At 39.8% G+C, this 22,100-nt stretch overlaps 1 protein-coding gene across 1 annotated transcript in view; it reads left to right on the forward strand.

Annotated features, from left to right (window-relative positions):
- slc1a7a (solute carrier family 1 member 7a) overlaps nt 1-22,100 on the forward strand; it is a gene marked incomplete at both ends in the record, with an annotated part of 29,010 nt that overhangs the window by 1,729 nt on the left and 5,181 nt on the right. Inside the window, 6 exons of the mRNA XM_080503729.1 lie at nt 5,083-5,162; nt 15,670-15,885; nt 19,097-19,139; nt 19,380-19,611; nt 19,945-20,044; nt 21,563-21,796. Coding sequence (XP_080359855.1) covers nt 5,083-5,162; nt 15,670-15,885; nt 19,097-19,139; nt 19,380-19,611; nt 19,945-20,044; nt 21,563-21,796 — 905 coding nt within the window. The remainder of the gene's footprint in view (nt 1-5,082; nt 5,163-15,669; nt 15,886-19,096; nt 19,140-19,379; nt 19,612-19,944; nt 20,045-21,562; nt 21,797-22,100) is intronic.

A 22,100-nucleotide genomic window follows, 5' to 3' on the forward strand; every position in this document is an offset into this window, starting at 1 on the left:
CCAACTGAAACTGCAAATGGACAAACACTGAAGCATTAAAGAATATGTTAAATCTCCTCACAACAACAATCCACCAAGTAATTGTTATTGTGGTTATTACAGTTTACATAACAACTTCAAAAAACATCTCAATCGCCTCCTTTGAGTGCCTCGTAGAGTTTTTTTTTTTCATGTGAACTTCCCCAAGCGACTGTAGTTCAATCTTTGATTGGTTACTGATGAGGATGGCGTACGTCAACACTGGCAGCTGCTTCAAGGAAATAGTCATTCATGAACATGTTCAGAAGGTTAAAGGCACAACTTAGAGTTCAAGGCTCCGCTATTCATTTACCACTGCACAAAATCTGGTGATAAATTACTCACTCGTGCAAGATGGCGGTGCTTGAAACTGTGTTATTATGAATTTAATCCAGCAGGATGAAAAAGGAAATTTGTCATTCGTTTTTATACCACAGTCAATCTATAGCAGATTATTTGTGGCTCATTGCTCAGTCCACAGGCCCTACACAGCTTTTTGTTTATCCCTGACCAGCCTGCAGAGATCAATGAGAAATTATGAATCATATACAAGTTACTATACATGGTGCATTTAATGCCATTCTATTGCTTTCACTGCACAAAGTTTGTTTTCAGAGCCCAATATGCAACAAATGTAACAATGACCCAAATTCAAATTTTTTTTTAAATAAAATAAAAATGCTGTAATAAAACCCTAAATGTAATAACTGGTTAATAATTAAACAAACGTGCTGAGCCCAAAATGTGATAAAAGAAAAAAGAAAAAACACGTAATGAAACCGAAAATGAAATGACAAAATAGGCAGGCAAAATATTTTCCCCCAGTAGTGTAATAATTGTATTACTTCATAAAGTGAGTCAATGATTTATGGATTGGACTTGACCTTGAACTACTTGAACTTGAATAACACTGAAAAAATTTGCTCAAAAAGTTTGGACTATTTGTTTATACGTATATATAATAGCCTATGGGGGTTATTTGTTTGTTTGTTTTTTTTTGTTTTTTTTGTATTATTGCTGTTGCCCAACTCATTTATAGTCTTCTGTTCTCTATAATCTGTAATCTTTTTCTTCAATCATCACTACAAAATAATGTATAAGAATTAAACATATTAAGATCACATTTAAATTATTGTAAAATCTTTTCACATTATCGACCAGTTATGACATTTTGGGTTTTATTACATTATATTTTAAAACAATTTGACTCCTTGTTACATATCTGGCTCTAGCAGTTTGTGCCTGTGAGCACCTGTTAGAAGCTGACAATGTGACCCCACAAAAATGTTTATTCATTGTAAAAGAACTTTAGATATTGATGTAAAGTGCAGAGCTTTCAACAAAGCATGTACTTCTCAAGTAGTTAAATGTAAAACCATTTTCTAAGATCTTTGTGTTAAAGGGTTTCAGTTAAAACCTGCAGAGAAACACAAACATGTGAGTGACGATCAGAAATACAAGCGCCGTACAATGTGCTGCCTTTAAGTGAGAGCTTCTGTAATATGGAGCAGAATCCTCAGGAGGGATATTTGCCAACCCCATGTTCATCGACATGCAGTTGATGCTGCTAAGAACAAACGGTGTATGATGTGTTACCAACTGAAATAGAAGATTTTAAGTTCAATTTATATGTATGGTGCCAAATGCAACATATCCATCAAAAAAGAAAACCTGAACCGACAATAAACAATCAATAGAGCCAAAGGTTAATGTAAGATCTCTCACACAACTACAAATACATGTAGACACACTCTCACACACACACACACACACAAGCTCAGTATTACACAGTAACACTTCCTAATCAACCCATTATCAACATCACGGCAGCCCCCACCTGCTGGCACTGGCCTGAGGAACAAAAGTTATAATTATAATTACTCATCCTTGCAGAGCTCGAGGATCATCTCTGGGTAGAGGCACTCAGTGACTCTATCTGAGGTCTGCTCTGGAAACTAAATAAGGTGAATCTGAGACTCTAGGGAACTCAACATCCTTGTAGGAAAATTTTAATCCGACCGCTTTTCCACATGGAGAATGTTGCCGCACTTCAAATAATAACACAAAAAATAATAATAATCCTCATCATCTGTTGAAACACAGCAAGCAGCAGCCTGCTCATGTTTGACACCCACAGTAAGGTGGAAATGAATATGCAGCATGATTTACACCGAGGATCAGAGGAGGATCAGATTGGTAGGAGTGATAATCTGGATCAAATCTTTACACCATAAATCAAAGCAAGTTGATTTCCTGGGATATTTTATTTAGCAGAAGAAATGACGTCAGAGAAAATGAAGAAACAGGCCACACATTTAAAAAAAAAAATCCCAACATTCATGTCTGGAAAATCAGGCAATAAGAAGTGACGGAGGAATATTCTAATGCAGATTCAAGGTTTGACAAAGAGCAACCATGCATGGTATGTATACAGCCTTCGAAGAGTGGGAGGATGAGCCCACCTTCACAGATGCTTGTTTTCACACCAGGTGGTGATTATCATAACTGTTACACTCTTGAATACATGCTGAAGTGTATTATAGAATTTCAACTAATCTCACATACTGTGTTAGAAATACCTTTTGAGGAAATAATATATAGTTTTTCCCTCCACTTGTTTGTTGTTGTCATAGTATCTTTTCCAAAATTAGAAAGGGAAAATTAAGCTGGGAAAAGGCATCAAACTGACCACCATCATGCTTTATCAACCCGCACCAGACTTTTAAGCTTCAACAATTGAAAGCATTTCTGTTATTAACCAGTGACGGCACACTGCAAACATGAGAGTGTAAGTCTATACACACAACTGATTTATAAAGACAGAAGACCTCCGAAAGTGTTATGTGTGTGTGTGTGTGTGTGTGTGTGTGTGTGTGTGTGTGTGTGTGTGTGTGTGTGTGTGTGTGTGTGTGTGTGTGTTCCACTGTCAGCAGCTGCCACGACTCAGTGACAGCTGTGTTTGTCCTTTAAACACACAATACAAACTCACAAACACATGCATATCATAGACACGCACACATACACACACACACACCCACACACGTAGACACACATGCACATTCTTGTTTATTTGGCCTAAAAGCTCTCAGGCTCCAAAAACAAACACAAAAAGCTTTTATTACTCCATCATCTCACTGCACAGATGTGATGTACTTAAATTTCATTTATTCATTCGTAACTCCTCACCTCTCTCTCGTGTTCCCACAGGCTTTCCCTCTCCCGTTTTACTTACATCTGCTTGATTAGGCAGTCAGCTCAGTGCTACGTTCTCACTTGGAAAGCCTTTGTTGAAGCTGTGTTTGCCCTCCACTTTGGGCACTTTCATACTTTTAAGAAGTTGTCTCTCTATATGCTCAATATATTGTTGGAGAAAATATCAGGCAGTTCAGACAGTTCAGGCATGGTATTCAATCTTTCCTTCGCACTTTCCAAAAGCTTGTCGCTGACTTTGCGTATTAACCTGTGAAGGTAGTTTTTTCTGAAACCTTTACACTGAAATGTCAGTTCAGCAGAGGTGACAACGATCAATAGATCCCAGTGAAGAAAAAAGTAATTTTATATACGGTTATCATGAAAAATAATAGATACTGCAGTATGAATGCCCATTTTGGAGCTTAAATAACGGCATTTATTCTCCACAGGGTTTTTAGGGGTCAAGTGTAGATTTTTTTTTTTTTTTTTTTTTTTTCAGACAGTTTTCGTTGTCCCTGTCACGTCTCTTGCATAATGGCTGTGTGCATCTCTGCAGAAGATTCTTGTCACTTCTTTAGTTTACTTCGCATCGCATTATTATCTGCAGAGCCTTTTTTTTCCATGTCTGTAGGATAATCGTTCAAACCCAGATGACACACCAATACACCCTTGATTATTGCGTAGTAAATCAACGCAATGAATATTGACTTCAAACTTGCTCATGGCATTTGCCAGTGCCATTATTTTGATTATCAGTTTCCAAGCACCTGAGGCAGAATACATGCCATAATCATTAAAAACAGATGACCACTATGAAGTCTTTTTGTTTTCATGGCTTTAATGCAATTGCACTTACAAGTAAAAAAAAAAAGGGGGGGGGGGGGGTGAAGCTTGATTCTTTCAAAGCAGAGAGGTAATAATTGTCAGAAACCAAGGAGCAGAAAAACAAACTCTTGACCTCCCAGTCATGATGGAACATGTGTAAATAGAAGCCACCACAGATTTACAAACAAACAAACAAATTTATTCAGGCTAATGACAAACTTTGGGTTTTATTTGTTGTTTTTGTTTTTGTTTTTTTAGAAAATCTGAAAAAAAAAACTTGCTACGGTGAAACGAGCTGCTCACAAAGATTCATAGCAAACATGTCCCTCGTTGCTTCTGTGTTTTCAATAGTCGGTTTTCTTGAGGAGACATACTGGGGCCTGGTGCGACTGAGCAGTAATCTTACACACTAATAAGCACATCCAGCATGTCTTTGGAGATGGCTCTTGGTAAACACATCAGGCATCTCACTCTGGCTTAATGTGCATCTTATCACACCATCAGCCGCACAGAATATATTTCTTCGTCGACAGTCTCTTTACAGCGTGACATGTAAATTGTGCTTTGCTTCCACCGGCTTTGAATCGATTCCACTCATTCTTTCTTTCTTTCTTTCTTTTTTTAAACTCACACGGGCTACCATTACTAGACCACACACAGAAAGCAGAAACATAAAGGACACACTCTCCTACCTCTTTGGTTACTAAGAAGCACAAAGTATTATTGACAGGGATGCGAAATAAAACCGTCTCCAGTAAAGCTCTTTTGGGAACAATGAAGCTAAAACTGAGAAGCAGCTTGATTCTATTGAAGCAGCAGGAAACAACAGTAAATGTGACCTGAGTAGCGCTTTGCATTTCCATATATCTACTGTGTTTGGCGCACGCGCACGCGCACACACACACACACACACACACACACACACACACACACACACACACACACACACACACACACACACACACACACACACACAACACACACACACACACGCACAGTGATCTGCAGACTGTTGAAATGAAACAAGTTTTTCTCTGCTGTTTACAGGAGGTGAAGTACTTCCAGTTTCCAGGAGAGCTGCTAATGAGGATGTTGAAAATGTTAATCTTGCCTCTTGTTGTATCCAGGTAAGAGCAACATAGTTCATATTACAATCACAAGCGCTGAAAAGCTGTTTGTTCCAAACACTGCAAAGAACACTTGCGTGATTATTTGGTGGATTTTGATTTTCATCACTTGGAGATGGTTGAGAGGAATGTTTTGTTACTTGAAGTTCTTCACAGGAAGCTCAGGAAATACGATATTCCATATTGGACAATTACACAATCCAATTACGCTAAACTCTGAGCAAAACATCACTACGGTCCAAAGGGTATAATAAGTGCAGTGATGCTTCTGGCTGTGATTGAGAAATTGGTGCTGCTGACCCTCCGTTTCTACCTTCTTCCTCTGGACAGATTAACCGCAAGTAATTTGGATGTTTCACTAAAAGATATTTGGCTGCATAGTTGATTGTAACACAGCAGGAAATATCTTTATTATCGATGTATTACAGTATCACAATTTAAAACAAATGTTGAACTGATACATGAACTGAAACGAGAATACACAATAGAAATGCCGGAGGTAGATCTATTATTGAAGAACCCACAGAATTAAATCTAGATGCCTCTCTGAGACACAGCCATGCATTTTGAATTGGAGTGAAAGCACAATATTGGCAGGCAGTGTTCCGAGATCTTTCAGAGGAATGTAGTAGGCAAGGTAATTCAGCAAGCTTTTCTTGTGGAATGGAAAAGCTGCCGGACAAGATAATATATTAGACGTACAAAAACAAACATAAAAGGCAATTTTAAAATTTTGATTCAAACGAATGAAAAGAAAACAAAAGAGGCGATTGAATACAAACAGATTAAATGAGCCAATAAGAGAGGCAGCAGAAATCAAAGTTACGAGATAATAGACAGCAGACTTAATTAAATTCAGTGAAAGGCAAGTAGCAAACAAAAGAAATAATAATGATAAAGGAAAATAATGACAAGGAAAAATACAAACTAGTGAATGGTAAATCATGTTCAATATTCCTTTTAGAATTTGAATAGTTTTATCAATACAGTGCCAAATGAGAACATCATTTTACAGAATGAGGTCAGGACCTTCGATGTTACAACAACGGTAACTCAATTACAAAAAAAAAACCTTAATCAGTACTTGGAAGTAATCAGATGGAGAGAAAAAACTAAACTAAGCAATCTATATGCATTGTTTTTCATGAATACGTGTCTGATTGAATACTCCATTCAGGTGAAATATGACATAATGCTTTCGACCTGCTCGGTCATCTTCTCATGGCTGCATCGTGACTGACGCTGATTTTTTTTTTTTAAACACACACACACAAAACCTCGATGAGATTTTTACTGCACCCAATTACCTTTTTTCGACATCAAGGATTAGAGAGTAATGTTTATATGGAAGTAAAGCTGTTGCCCTTTGATAGCTTGGGATGCATTCTTAGTAGAGCACAGCCTGCCAGATTCTCCAGTTTGATTATTTTAGGACCAAAGCTCTTAGTTGCCTGCATGAGGTCACTGATGTCCCCAATACACACACACCAACAACAAAAAACCCTCCCAAAACAAATCATGCAAACGCACCAGTTACATGCAGGGTGCTTTGTGCAATAAGCTACTTACAATCTATGCAACAGCAAAGACTGGATGAGAAGTTAATCCTCCCTCTCTCTGTCTCTGTCTGTCTGTCTCCCACTCTGTCTTTATCTCTATCTATCAGTAGTTGTGTGCCTCATGTCTTTTCCCCTGTGCTGCATGATCAGAAGGCACAAGTGTGCTATATATACATTTCAAGACGGCCATGATCCACTCCCCCGGTTTTGCAGCTTCGTATCAGGGGATCACCTCGGGCGCAGGTTTCCTGCCAAACGTGAGGCACGTGAGGCCGAGAGATGTTAACTAATCTGAATCGGTCACTGTAGGCAGGGGGCCAAACACAGCCAGACACCACCTCAGTGCTCAGCAATGAGGAAAGCAATGGCAACAAATATGCCATACAGTAAACAAGGGCCACATCTGGGGAGCTCCTGTTCAGTGCACTTAATGTTCCCTGTGCCTGCCGGCAACGTGGCGGAGGCAATAATGGATAATGAAAATGGAAAACATGGCTTGTTGTTTAAGAGGAACAAGCCATGTTTTGTGTGAGCGGCATTTGTGCTAATCATTATTCACTGGCTCCCACTTGCTGGGTTGACTTCCTCATGGCGCTCCTGTCTTTACAATCCTCTGCGTATCGCTACGTCTCTCCCCCCCCCCCCCCCCCGGTCAAGTGACGCCAGCTGAGAGTATCGAGACCGGGTTGCAGATCGGCTGGTGGACAGGGCGCGCAGTACAGTAGGGCTTATCTACGGGGTGAATATCCTCCCTAGCCCTATAGCCTGTCTGTCCCCATTTTTTTTCCCTCCCAGCGCCATCTGCGCACAAGCCAAAGCGGAAACCAGATTATCCCATGAACGCGTCATGCAGAATCAATGGCCACTACACTTAGTGCTTCCTCATATTCCACGTCTCTTTAAATTTTAGTGAGGATTGCATTTTAAATCTTGCTTTAAAAGCAAAACATACTGCCCCCCCTCCAAAAAAAAAAATCTTTGTTTCTTTTGCCCCCTTTCCTGCTTAAAGAGAGAACTGGTATTCTAATTATAGCTCCCAAAGCTTTTACTGATCAATGGTTCACTGCCATCTGAAGGTCAAAGGTGATGCACAGTCGTTTTAATGAAATGCAGCACATCCACACGTTGACTGCAGTCAGGAACAAATAGTTAGGTCGGAGCCTGAGCACTGTGCTGCAGATCCTAGTGAGTGTCCAGCCACTTGTTTACAAGCTTTCTTGAGGTACAAATCACATGTAACCTCAAGTGTGTTTCTCTAAAATTCTGAAGTATAAATGACTGTTTCCAAGAAATGGTTAGTGGCTGTCTGATAGTCTTTCCACGAGTTTCCTTCATTGATATGTTTGCCTTTTGCTATTAAAGGGATGTGATCAGAATTGTTGAATGGCTTTTTAAAACAATTGAACCTTTTCACTATTCAAGGGCTTTTAATGCATTCATTGGCACATCCTATTTTTATTTCTGGAAATGGACACTTGATTTAGAAAATACTGTAATATGCGCCTGTGAATCACAGTGAGATCATTACCAGATTTAAATCCTCACACACGCTCTTGATGTTCATTCACCTAATTAGGTTTCTTATGCAGATGTGAATATGTCTCTGACTGGAAAAAAAAAAGGTATGATTACAGGTATAATGAGCTACAGAACTTTGCATGGCACAGTGTACTGTCCTATTAGAGCCTAATGGATTAGATGATGAAAGATGCATATTGTACTCCTTGCACACTTTTCCTTCTTATTCACTCAGTGAATGTGTCATTATTAATACTATGATGATGATGATGATGATGATGATGATGATGATGATGTAAAGCACAGGATGGAATTGAATTAAATGACAATTCAAATAATCTCTCCACATTATTATTAAAGAAGACTGCTTCAGCCATGAATTGCTCTCAGAACATTTAAAAGTGCAAGGCTAACCACCGAGAATACAGATTCTAAATGTTAAAGTGAAGTAGAAGCATGTTAAAGGGGATGTACGCATGCAGCCAAAACATAATGTCTTCATCTCATCAGAGATTAATGCATTTAGCGCTCCTTTCCCAGACCGTCTTATCTCCAAAGGGTCGAGACAATCAAGGCCATGTAGGAACTGCATGTGGTGAAATATAATACCTCTGATAATATAATGTTTATAGAAGCAAAGTAACCTCACATCTTGGCACACAGAAAACTGAACTTTCTTTATATTAGTCTTTAAAACAGACCAAACATTTACTTATCTTCAAAGGTTATGCTTCCACATATTTACAGTGCAATTGGCTTATGAAGGAAATTTAAATAGGTGGATTATAGAAAAAAAAGAAAATGTCAGCCAGTTGATTTTTTCTCTGTGAAAGTGCCTTGGGAACTGTTATTTACTGTGGAAGTAAAAGCGAATTGAATTGAACTGAACTGAACTGAACTGAACTGAAAAGACACATTTCCCATAAATTAGGACACGTTCCCATTGTGTTTTAAAGCTACTCTTCCATCATGTTGTAAAGTTCGTAAAGGCAAGTGATTTAGTCAAACCTTCACAGCTGCAAAGTGGAAGCAAATTTACGTCTGGATGCTGTAAAAAAAATGGAACATTCCAAATTACCAATTTGACTCGATCAGTCAATATCTTAGGATTTGTACATCCTCATGAAAAAGTGTATATCTCACTAAGTAACTTAATAATAAGCCCATCTTTGTGCAGTCGACATGAAAATATCTACAACTGATTAAAAACAGCAGTGTGACTTTAAGTGTGCAGGATTACTTTCCATTTCCCACTGCTGAGCAAACCACCTAATGTGTCAACAAATATATTTCACAAACCCTCACATTCTTGTCAAATGATTATTTCTACCCGCATTTCTGTTGCTAGCAGTCATGATTACCGTCAGTAAAAAAAACCAAAAAACAACATGTATATCTGCTTGCTGAAGCCTGTGCTGCATATCTGTCATTACCAGCAGACAGAGACTGACTGGTTGAAGAAGATTGATTCACCTTATCTCAACATACAGGCATTCATAAACACTTGAAGGTTTTCCATTTCCCACTCTGAAAACCCATCTGCGACATGAGTCGCTCCATAAACATGTCCTGGTTTTCCTAAAAGAAAGATTGTGGCTGAATCAGTATGACATTTGGTAAACATGGAGGATAGTGTCTTGCCTACTATACAACTTAGTGTCTTTGCTTTGGTGTGATATCATTCACATCGAATAAGGAATCTGCCATATAAAGCAGACCATCATCTCAATACTACATGCCATGGATAACCCGTTTCCAAGGAGCCTCCGTCTTCTCTCATTCATCGCGATGGTGGGATTACTGTAATGCTCTTGCTCAGCGAAGGTGGAGCAGAGAGGACTGTAAGCACCATATGGTCCAAAAATCTTTCTGCAGATCTGCTGTATGTGTGTTCAAAGCATCCCGATGCACATGACAGGCCGTGAACTGTAATCCCACCTTGACTCCGACAGTGTATCTGAGAGGAGCGCAGCCATCTCTGCTGAGACGCAGCTGAGGCTGAAATTACCTTAAAAGGCTCTGAAAAGGAGCAAGACGAAGCCTAATCTTATTTACTCCTCCCCCTTCTCCACCTCAACCATTAGTTACTCCACATCCCTGTAGTTATTTATGTGCACATGCCCAAAAAACTATATACATCTATATTTACAAGAAATATTGTAAATAAGTAAATAAGATAAATTGTAGTGGTGTAATTGTTCTTACGCCAGTGCCAACAGGCCGTCCTCCCTCCTGTACTTTGTGAAAACTATTGTTTTGTACTGCTTTTTGAGCTGGGTGGTGTTCGGACACAAGCTGAGCGCCACCACCAAACTGTTCCACAATCTCACTCTACATATAGAACCACAAAATGACTCCAGTGTTGTTGTCATGTTTCAACTTTAACCCTCCGTTCCAGTCAAAACCACATTTCTGTTAAAAAAAAAAAAAAAAAAAAACGTTTTGAATATTTGTAGGAAATTGGTTGTTTGAGATTGTCATTTGAGTTTTAGCATTTTTAATTTTAAGAAGAGTCAATTTGTATCATTTCTATACCCAGTTTTATGAATTGTCCTTATTGCTCTTTTTCGTAAAAATGTATATTGGCTGTCGTGAACATTTCTATGTATTGCTCCAAACCTCTGTACAGTTATTAAATATGGTATCACCAGGTACTTGTTATGGATTACAAAAAACTATTTAATACTGCAAATGAGTCAACCTAAATAAACAGCGAAATGGAATGGAAAAAAGATGATGAGGTAACAGACTTTTAAACACTTTAATTAAAGAGAATATAAACAAATTAACCTCTAAGAATAATGACATTTTTTGACTCTCCAGTTGCAATTATTGCAGCTTTAAGCTGTTGGGTTTATGATTTCAAGCTGCGTACCATTCTGAGATTGCAATCACAGTCTCTGCATAGTGTGCTTGTGCATTTTCTTTTTCCATTTAGCAGAAACGAGGATCACTATAATAATCATGACCTCCCTGAGTCCATTGACAGCTGTGCATCTGATTTTAGGGCATAATTGTTAGGGTGTGCTCAAGGACACTTACAATAGATTCAAAATTACATGGTTTAGTGATGGACTAATGTATGGACATTTCCACTGTACATTAAAAGTGATTCATATGCTAAACAGGCAGCATTTCACTGTCAATTTGTTTCAAGTGGAATTCAAACCTCTACAAAATGTTCACATCTGAGATTAGATATTGTTCACAGTTAATCTTATTCATCTTCGTTAAAACATTTGAAATACCTTCACTTCAAGATGCTTGACTTGTCGGAAGGGTTGCGAGTGTGTTATTTCAGCGACCGTGTTGATACGCAATCTATTTCAGTGGAATAAAATACAGTATTATTTGTCATTGAAAAAAATGCATTGCCCTAGAAGATCTTCAGGAGGCATGAATGAATGACAGAGAAGAACGTGGTTGTTTTGTGTAATGATAAGATAAGATAGTATCTTGGATCTGTGACAAGTGTTGACTTGAAAACATAAACCAGGTCATTTGATTGACCAGGAGCTGCAGAAAGTCAGAAAGGAAAGACCTCTTGGCAAAAAAACGTGGTTTGTGGAGGTGGAGGACATTATTATGTGCAAAGTGTCGAGTCAAATGCCGGCTGCAGAGCATCACCCCTGCAAAAAGAGGCAATGAGTGGGATGGATACGTACGACTAACCTTTTACCGAGCTGAAAGCTCTAACTTATGAATGGCTGCCTATACCTGGAGAAATAGCCCATTGGCCAAAAGCACAACATGTGACATGTTCACTACTCGTCAACGTGTTTTTCCTACTGCATTGTGGGTTTGCTGGGAGCAACAGTTTATTACGTGCGCAATAAGCTCATCCGCTTTATTGACAGTTAGAGCATGAAAAAGTTCAGGTCATTTACACATCAGCACTAATTACCAATGGGAGAGGAACAAGCCAAAAAGAAGTCCTGTTCCAGACATTCTGAGGTCTGTGGTAGATTTCTGGGTTTGTGTCATGTTCAGGTTTATTGGAAATGCCCTGAGGGTGGAAATGGATCGGGGGGGGGGGGGGGGGGGGGGGGGGGGGGGGGACTTTTAGCTGTGCAGAAGCTTGAGATAAGACTTAGTGGTGAGCTGCTCTGGCAGAGCGGAGCAGGCAGGCAGGTGGCTGAAGCAGCTGTGCAGATCAAGCAGAGTTTGGTAAGTTGCAACAGCCTGAGGGCCAGGCAGGCTGATAAGTCCTGGTGACAAGACAATCTGGAGTCAGAAAGGTTTATAGGCATCAAGAGGCAAAGTTTTTAGACTGTCATTAGCACGTGCAACACTATAAAGTATGTCAACAGTTGCTGTGCAAAACTCACAACACAAAGAAAGGCATCTTGCATCAGCACTGTCATTTGATACATTAAGAACAACAACAACAAAAGTTATGTTTTTTTTGGCCAAATGTTCTGAAAATCAAAAACGAAACAGTGGAAAAACATTTATGATACAGACATTCAGTGTTCAAATGGGGATCTGAAAACATGTCATACAAAGCAGCACTCAAAGCCAGTGCACAACAACATCTGCAAAAAATGTTTAGAGCTTTAATGGAGGGATAAGAAGGCATGTAATTATTTATTCCCCCGATTTATTATTCCATTAATGATAATTACCATGCAATGTTTGTGGTTTTGTGAAGCATGGTGTGTTACCTTTTGATTTACGGTGGTTGGGTTAATGAAGTGCCAACCAATCGTGACAAATGAGATTGTCGCTAACTCTTTTTTCTGATGGTTTGAACGTTTCTTAAATAACATCTTCAGCCTTTGAGGGTGCAGACTTCATGAGTCTGGTGTGGTCAGTAGCTCCTGGTGGTTCGTGTTGTCAAACTTTACATCACTGCGTGGATTTCATAATCCTGCTGAGGACATTGACTCTTTCTGTGATTATGTTATTTTTTTTACAGTGAGTTTTCATTTTTTCTGCGATACTGAATATGTCACTTGTAGCTGTAGTTCGGCTAAAGTTGCGCCAACCTGCTTCAAGCCTTGTTCATTTTTCAAAGATCTCCTGCTCCAACTTCTTTCTGAGACTTATTGCGTTACAGAAATATTAATTAGAGACTATAGAGAGATTTGTTAACACTGTTTTTTTCAAGTTTCAGTGCAGACATTTCATCCATTGACTTTTTTTTTTTTTTAATAATAATCTTTATTTCTATAGCACTTTTTATACATTAAGCAACACAAAGTGCTTCCACAAAAATTAAAAACAGTGCAAAGATAAAATAGATGAATAAAAAGCAGGTGAACACACACGCACACATGCAGACACACATCATAGGTGACAAGACATACCTAGTGATATGGAGACATGGCCAGACACTGAGGACTAAGGTGAGGAAAGGGACATATTTGGGCCGTCCACACTGGGGGCGGCACAACTTCCGACCACAGGGGGCGCCGCCCCACAGATCCCCCCCCCAACCGGGCAGACAAGCCAATCCCACCGCATACGCGGGGGACCTGCCAGGTGCCCAGGCAGGGAAACCCATGGGACGGCTCCACCAGCGGCAAAAACCGGCCACCACCAGTGTAGCGCCTCCTAGAGGAACCACTGGAGATAAAAAAGAAAATTAGATAATTATCTGAAATAAATAAATAGAAGTAGATAAATACATTGATCAAATACATAACTATATACACACATACATGTATAAAATCAGTTAAAAGCCTGATTAAAAAGGTGAGTTTTTAACCCTTTTTTAAAAACCTCAATGGACTCTGCAGCCCTGAGGTTCCCCGGCAGGCTGTTCCACAAACGGGGGCCATAGGAGCTGAACGCAGCCTCCCCGTGAGTCTTGGTCCTCGTTTGAGGGACAATTAAAAGGCCGGTGCCGGAGGACCTCAGGGCCCGCGAGGGTTGATATGATAAAAGTAGTTCGGATAAATAAGAGGGTGCAAAACCATTAAGACACTTAAAAACTAGTAAAAGAACCTTAAAGAACCTCTCACCTATGATGCGAGGGCGCTAACCACGGCATTACCGTTCAGTACCTTTTAACAAAAGCGACACTTCATTTGCAGCTTGTGCCTTTTGCTTTCAATTTAGCCTCATAGAGTGGCTTTAATACAATGCTACTTCACTGGCTATGTAGTGGCCACTTCATCATTGATCTCTTGATCCAGGTCTCAGTGGTTTGAGATGCCCCGTAATGTCTCCAATTAAGAAAATACAAACTACAGGATTGGACCTTCTGGCTGGTTTTGGCTCAGGGGCCGGGGGGTTGAACAGCCTCGGTTCATATAAAAATTTTATAATTCTACAGTTTACAGTTTACACACACACGACGTTACTATTTTATGTTTTGCAGTCTTGGGAATAGTAAAAGTGCGCGAAGCAGACAACAACTGCGAGCAGGCTTCTAACTGCATTACATACATTTAGAAGATGAGACCGCTGACAGCAGTAATCTGCAGGAAATCACAGGAGACGGTTTCACAGCGACGGAACAGAAACGCTCGTCACATCCATCTCAACACTTCTCGCCAAGTCAAGTCAAACCGGATTACGCTTCAGACAGACAAAATCTTGTCACCCCAGCTCAGAAGACAGAGAGAAGCTCTTTCCAGCGCTCGCTCTTCCCTTGTATTTCCACCTGCTCTGCCCTATAATCTTCTCACACTTCAAATGAAATGTGCTGGCTTCTTTTCTTTCTTTTTTCTTTTTATTTTTGGGAAGCCTGCTGGCAACCACATAAAATTGAATCATCACATGTTCTGTATTTCTTAAAAAAATATTAAAAGAGGCACTATTCAAAGCTGCACATTTAAATGCTAATGGACCTTTTCTAAATTTGATCTAAGAACGATGCACAAAATGGGCAAAGACACACGGCGGGTGAGAGACAGACTGAATCAATTTTTTTGGCCATTCACAAGTTGTTTTTCCTTCCCTTCGCATAAAAGCCATTTTCTCAGTGTCACAAACAGCCTGTAGAGGTAACGCCACGCACAGCGGGCCACTTCGCTTTAGGGTTGGCTCGTTGAGATTGCTAAAAATGATTCTGTTTTGAAGTGATTTGATCCAACATTCAGCTGGAGCTTTGACGGTACACATGCTGGAACATACACTATGTTTCCTAGAGGCATATTGCCTGATTATTTATTCTGATGTTTCCAAAATTCAGTTTGGTAGTTGTTGGTGCATATTGAATATCAATAGCTTGTTTTAATTCTGGTGCACCTTTGACTAACACGCAACGTGACATATTTTCTCTTGATAAAATCCCAACAAAACTGCTATCTGTGCAATTCGGCCATGAAGTCGTTTCCTTTTAATGCATTCTAATACACTGTATTGGAAAGCAATCCACTCTGACATACAATAAAAGCATCTCTTAGGCAACCATCTTCAACATTTTCTAACTATATCTTCTATTTTCTTTGTTGGTTTCCACGCACTCTGTACTTTTCCAGTTTAATGTCTGGTCTTGCTGCTCTGGACGCGAAGTGCTCCAGCCGCCTGGGCATCATGACCATCTCCTACTACCTCTGGACCACCTTTGTTGCGGTGGTTGTGGGCATCGTCATGGTGTACATCATCCACCCGGGCGGAGCGGCTCAGAAAGAAGACTCAGAGGAAAGCAAAAAGCCGATGACCAGCTCTGCAGACGCTCTCCTGGACCTTATTCGGTAAGAGACGGCCATGTTGGTCCCGCCACATCTTATAGTTTGTCGTGTTGATGGGCTCGTATAGAAAGTAATAGATCGTTCAAATGAGAAGTGCATGAGTATTACCACAGCAATGACTCTTCACACAAATGCATCCATGTGTTAAACTTTATATATCTAATTTGAGACACTGAGTCTATGTAGCATGTTACCCCCCCCCCCACAATATCGTCTTGATACATGTATTATGTGCATGGATGAACCTTAAAAGAGCTCATGCTCAGAAACTGAGCAGCATAGATGTATTGCTTTCATGCTGTAAATCGATGTGTTTTCTCTGCATTGCTGTTGGAGTTTTTAATCTTGTTTGTGTTGGACTAAAACAAAAGCGACACAGTGTTGCATGGCGGTTTCCCCCTAGAGTGGCCGCGCAGGATAAGTTTAAGAGGATTTGGAAACGACTAATAAAACTGAAGGATGTTCATGCAGCTCGTGATAGCTGAACTTTTTATCTTGTAATCAGAAACTTAGAACAAACATTGAATCACCTTTCTATTACAGTGTAGTCAACAAGGATATACATTTCTATAAGACAAACGTTGCAGACGCTTGCTTTCAGTTCTGTGGGTCAAAGATGTATTAGACTTGCTTTGCGTGCACATGAATACTGCAGCAGGCTGGAAGCTAGAGGTCAGAGTGTAAAGCCTGGTGCCTTATGTGCCAGTGGGTAATTGTGCTAATCGAATTAGTGTTGCTGAAGGATGCTGTTGTTGTGTTGGAGGTAAACCCGGGTGAAGCCTGTAGTGAGAAGCAAGCCAGTGAGTCATGTTGGTTGGTCACTGGACTGAAGTCACCAGAGCTGCTGAGCTTTGAACTCCACTGATGCAAGATGTCATTTAGAAAGCTGGTTAGTCCGAAATGATATAAGCCAACATTGAAAATTGTGGTGGTGGTGGTGGTGGTGGTGGTGGTGGGGGGTGCCTACATTTCAACGTTCAGCATATTTTCTCCTTAGTTGGTCATTTCTATGAAGAAATTGAATATAAAGTAAATTAGACTTTGAGAACCAAATTAAATTTAACAGTGTGACTTTTTGTGTGCGTGTGTGTGTGTGTATGTGTATGTGTGTGTCTGTGTGCGTGCGTGCGTGAGTGTGGCAGAGCACAGCTGTGCTTTGGAATTATCTCGCAAAGCTTCTTTACAGCCTTCATCTATCATGCAGGCATACTATATCGGTACACTCACAAATGGGCCCAACTGTCTGCAGACGTACGTGTGTGTGTGTGTGTGTGTGTGTGTGTGTGTGTGTGTGTGTGTGTGTGTGTGTGTGTGTGTGTGTGTGTGTGTGTGTGTGTGTGTGTGTGTGTGTGTGTGTGTGTGTGTGTGTGTGTGTGTGTGTGTGTGTGTGTGTGTGTGTGTGTGTGTGTGTGATAAGAGTAAATGAATGCCATCATGTATGAATATGTGCATATGTGGATGTATTCGGCGCCCCGAGGTCAGGGTCATTAGCCTGCGTTGCTCTTTCTTAGACACAGGACAGGCTGCTGAATGACTAAGTGATCAAATCCGTGCAAAATATTTTTCCTTCAGCAAACCCAGTCACACTCAAACTGAACCATATGTTTTCAATATCTCTCTGATTAATGCACAGGCTGTAAAATACAATATGTCTTTTAATCCCTCTACATATGGAATGTGCTGTTTGATTTCTCATTGTGATTTGAGCTCATGTGTCCATGAAGGATTTAAAGACCAAGCTAATGCAACGCTGACCTTGATGACTGACAGACGCTGTTCGTCATCTGAGAAAAGATAGGAATGAGTCATGGTATTGTGGAAACAAATACATACTTCAATAATACATGGATTATTAGAAGCACAACATCACTTTTATTTCTTTAAGATATAAATTGAGAATAACAATGGACCGAGGTCCGACCCCTGTGGAACACCTTTGGACACAGGAAGTAACTTGGAGGTGCTGCCATCAATTTGAACGCTCTGAGTTCGTCAGGAAAGATCATTTTGGAACCAGTGAACAGTTTGTTGCTCTAGACCAATGTCCAGGAGTCTCTGCAGCAGCACGTCATGATCGACTGTCAAAAGCCTTAGAAAGGTCAATAAAAATGCTGCACACTGTTGTTTTTTGTCCAGTGACACAATAAAATCATTTAAAGCCTTTGTGGCTGCTGTGACCGTACTGTGCCCTTTCCTAAAGCCTGACTGGTAATCTGATAAAATATTATTTGAGTATAAGAACTCTTTTAGTTGTTCATTCACCAGGGATTCAAGTATCTTACCCAGAGCAGAGAGTTTAGAGACAAGCCGATAGTTGTCTAAAATAGCCAGGTCACCTCCTTTGTGCAGGGGCTATCATCCAGATGTGTGGGATTCCATTAAAGAGAAATTAAATTTCTCTATTGATGAAGTGCAGTAGGACATGAATGCATCCAATTAAACTATCATCAATGTCCATGTGTAGTTTTATACTGTTGACACTTTCCTTTCTTTATCACATGCTCCATGCCTTGAGTTCAAAAAGTAGTGGTCTTTTAGTGGAATAAAAGCAAGGCAAAGTGTGCATGTATACCAACAAATGGCATAAAAGAATTATGCTATTATGTGATTAGATGAGACATGTTGCCACACTTTTTCACCGCGTGAGTCAATTTCTGAATGTTAATAAAAGATTGGTTTCACATGTAATTGTAGGATGATGGTCATTTTTAGCAATTATAAGCTGAAATTTTCCATATTACTGCATTATTTTTTTCTTTCAAGATAAAACTGTTTCCCCCTTTATCTGTTAATTGCTCAACTTCCCTTTTGCTGCCTCCTTGATCATCTCTCGTTCGGTGAACATGTGAGTGCTGCCCTTGGTAAACAGAGCAACCTCTACATTTCAGCTTGGATAGGATGTGAGTGGTGCTCATTAAGTTATTAATGTGTATGGTTCTCTTTGCGAAGCCTTCGCGGTGAATACATCATTTCCTTCTGCAAAACCATGTCATTATCTTAAGACTGTTTTTACAAAGCACACAATCCGTCATCCCTCCTCAATATTACAGAAGGACATAATCTACATTGAAAGCACTGGATACTTTTTTCTTTGCATGGTCGTGTATTGCAACTGTGTGAGCGTGCATGCGAGTGCGTGTTTACATTGCACTGAGTAGTCACGTCTATTATTCAATGAAGGACAATTATATATGTCTCAATTTTCCTTCCCCAGCAACATGTTTCCAGCCAACTTGGTTCAAGCGACTTTCCAACAGGTAAGATTAAAAAATATATATATTCAAGCAAATACCATCTGAGGTCATTATCATCTAAGAAGTGTTGTGATGCCTGTGTAGACCTTTATAACATTTTATTGCACGACCAGTGCAGGAAACGCATATTAAATGGCCTTCTGCATTTATCCATATGTACCTACAGACATAATAATCTCCGATTTTGAGCATCTCTATTGTCATCATTGTGCTGATGTTGAGGGCATCTGTTTTGGTTTCAAGTATCGAACCCAGCGAGTCCCCGAACTTATCCCCAAACCAACGGTAGCCCAGCTCCTGGATGAGACCACCACACGAAGGGTCTACATCTACGGCATACAGGATGACAACGGCACCGACGTCCAGAACTTCTCCCTGGATCTCACACCACCTCCGGACGTCATCATGAAGACGTCGCCTGGCACCAGTGAAGGCATGAACGTGTTGGGGATAGTCATTTTCTCTGCAACAATGGGTAGGTGTTTCTACGTGACCCCTGCACACACGCTTGAATATCTATCGGGATGTAATTGAATTCATATGTGATTTCATTCTCGAAAATTTTGATTTTGCATGTTTAATAGGTGTATGGTTGATAATCGCAACATTTATCATTTGTGCGTATTACATAGGTTATATGTGTTGTGATTTGTGTTCTGATACCTCTATTCTTATCCAACTCTTTGCACATTTCTTGTCTTTCCTACTCATGAGTGTCCTTAAGAGCTGAATGTAACAAGTACATTTCTCCATTGTGAGATCAATAAAGGCTTATCTTATCTTATCTGGGTTTGTTTTTCCAATACAGGAATCATGCTGGGAAGAATGGGACCCAATGGAAGCGCCTTGGTCAACTTCTGCCAGAGCTTGAATGAGGCGGTTTTGAAGATTGTTGCCATTGTTATTTGGTGAGCACATTTCTTTCATAGCAACCTGCAACTAATTTCAAATACAAACACATGAATAGCATAGCTTGTGCTTCTATTAATGGAAATTTTAAAAAAAACTTTGCACTTGCATTTAAGGACTGCTTTTACATTGAGTCTGAAGATTCATGATCCCTGCCTTGCTCAGTAACTGTTTCTGCCCATTCAGCTTTTTTTCCCTCCATGACATACCGGTCCCAGAGCTATAGGCTTGTACGGCACCCCAGTAGGCTCAGCAGGCCAATATTAATTTCATGTCAGAATGATAGCGGTTGCCAACAGAGAATGAAGAAGACCTTCATTCTCATTACTTTTAGGTACCAACTTAATTAGGTAGACATTTCTATATTACTTCCTCATCACGGCGACAACCATAAAGATGTTGTTGAGATTATCACACAGTGATTTCATTATGTTAATTTAAAGTTTAATCACATGAAATAATTGCTTTAAATGTAATTACAGCGACCACTTCCTCTTTTTATATTGCACACATTTAATGACTTGGAAGTGGGATATTTAAATTCCGCGATGTTCCTAAGAATGCTTCAAGACATTGAGGAATGCTCACAAACACTCATAGTCCATGGGCCAGAGGTCAATATTGTCCCATTTGGGTGGGCAAAGGCTACCATATATTTTCTGAAAGCTAAAAGTATCAGGTGTCTGAAAATGCATTATAACCTTTTCAACTTGGTAGGTTTTACAATTTACAGCTCGGAAATTGTGAAAGAAAATAGCTCAGCATACAAAAGTGACATTCATTTGCAATAAATGTTGACATACTTCATATGGAGAATTCATTTTTGGCACTCTATCATTAGAGATCAAGGTCATGCTCTGAGGTCAAGGTCAATGTCAAATATCGCGCAAAATTGAGCATATGACTAGATTTAACATGCTCTAGATACCACCACATATATTTTATAGCTCCAAAAGTAATGTAATCTTGAAGACAAGGCTACGGACTTTCAGGAAATGTGTAATATACCTTGTAGTTTCCGATCTTTGCCAAGCTGTAATGTCTAAAAGCTGCCAAGTTGAAAAGGTTATCATGCATTTTCAGACACCTGAGACACCTTTCAGAAAATATATGATAGCCTTTACCCACCCAGATGGTATCACTTCGTGAAAAATTGGCCTCTGGCCCATTGACTATCAAGTTTGAGAATTTAAACGATTTCTATTGCCCCAATTCAAGAAATGTAAAAAGAGAAAAAAAAGTTGAAAGCATGTCAAAACTTGAGGAGACACCGTGAAATGCAAGCATGCAACAAAGACCATATGGAAAAGACAAAATGATGTCTTGTGCAGAATTCACTGTTTTGAGACTGAGAGTGGGAAGTGACTTGTAAAAAGCCCATGCATGCAAGTAGGTACTACACCTATTTGAACTGCACCACTGTGGGGCCAGTGTGAATACATAGCTTGTTACATTTGTACTTGACAGCATACTCAGGACTAATACTTTATTTTTCTCACCCTTTCAATTACTTGCAGGTATTTTCCCTTTGGTATTGTGTTCCTGGTTGCTGGAAAGATCTTAGAAATGGATGACCCCTCAGCAATGGGGAAGAAGCTGGGCTTTTATGCCATCACAGTGGTAATGGGCCTGGTCCTACACGGGTTATTCATTCTGCCGGCCATGTACTTCTTCATCACCAAGAAGAGCCCCATAGTTTATATCAGAGGCATTCTTCAGGCCCTTCTCATCTCCTTGGCCACTTCTTCAAGGTAAAATTGGACCATAACCACATGTAAACACAATATTCAACTTGTATGTAGCGATTCTCATCATTACATGTTTGGGGGGGGGGGGGGTCCTATTAGCCTTATCCTAGCCTGTACATGTGAATTACGAGTCTCATGACCATCTTAAATACACATTGAATAAAGACTTTACTACTTTCAACACTGGTTAGGTTTGTAAGCATAAGGTAAAACTAAGAAAAGAGGTTATTATTGTATGTGTAGGGGGAAAAAAACTGTATTACAAAAACGTCTAACGGGTCAAATTTCATGTGAAATCTCTTTTATG

This window comes from Blennius ocellaris (assembly GCF_963422515.1).
Source record: "Blennius ocellaris genome assembly, chromosome: 10".
Taxonomy (NCBI): Eukaryota; Metazoa; Chordata; class Actinopteri; order Blenniiformes; family Blenniidae; genus Blennius; species Blennius ocellaris.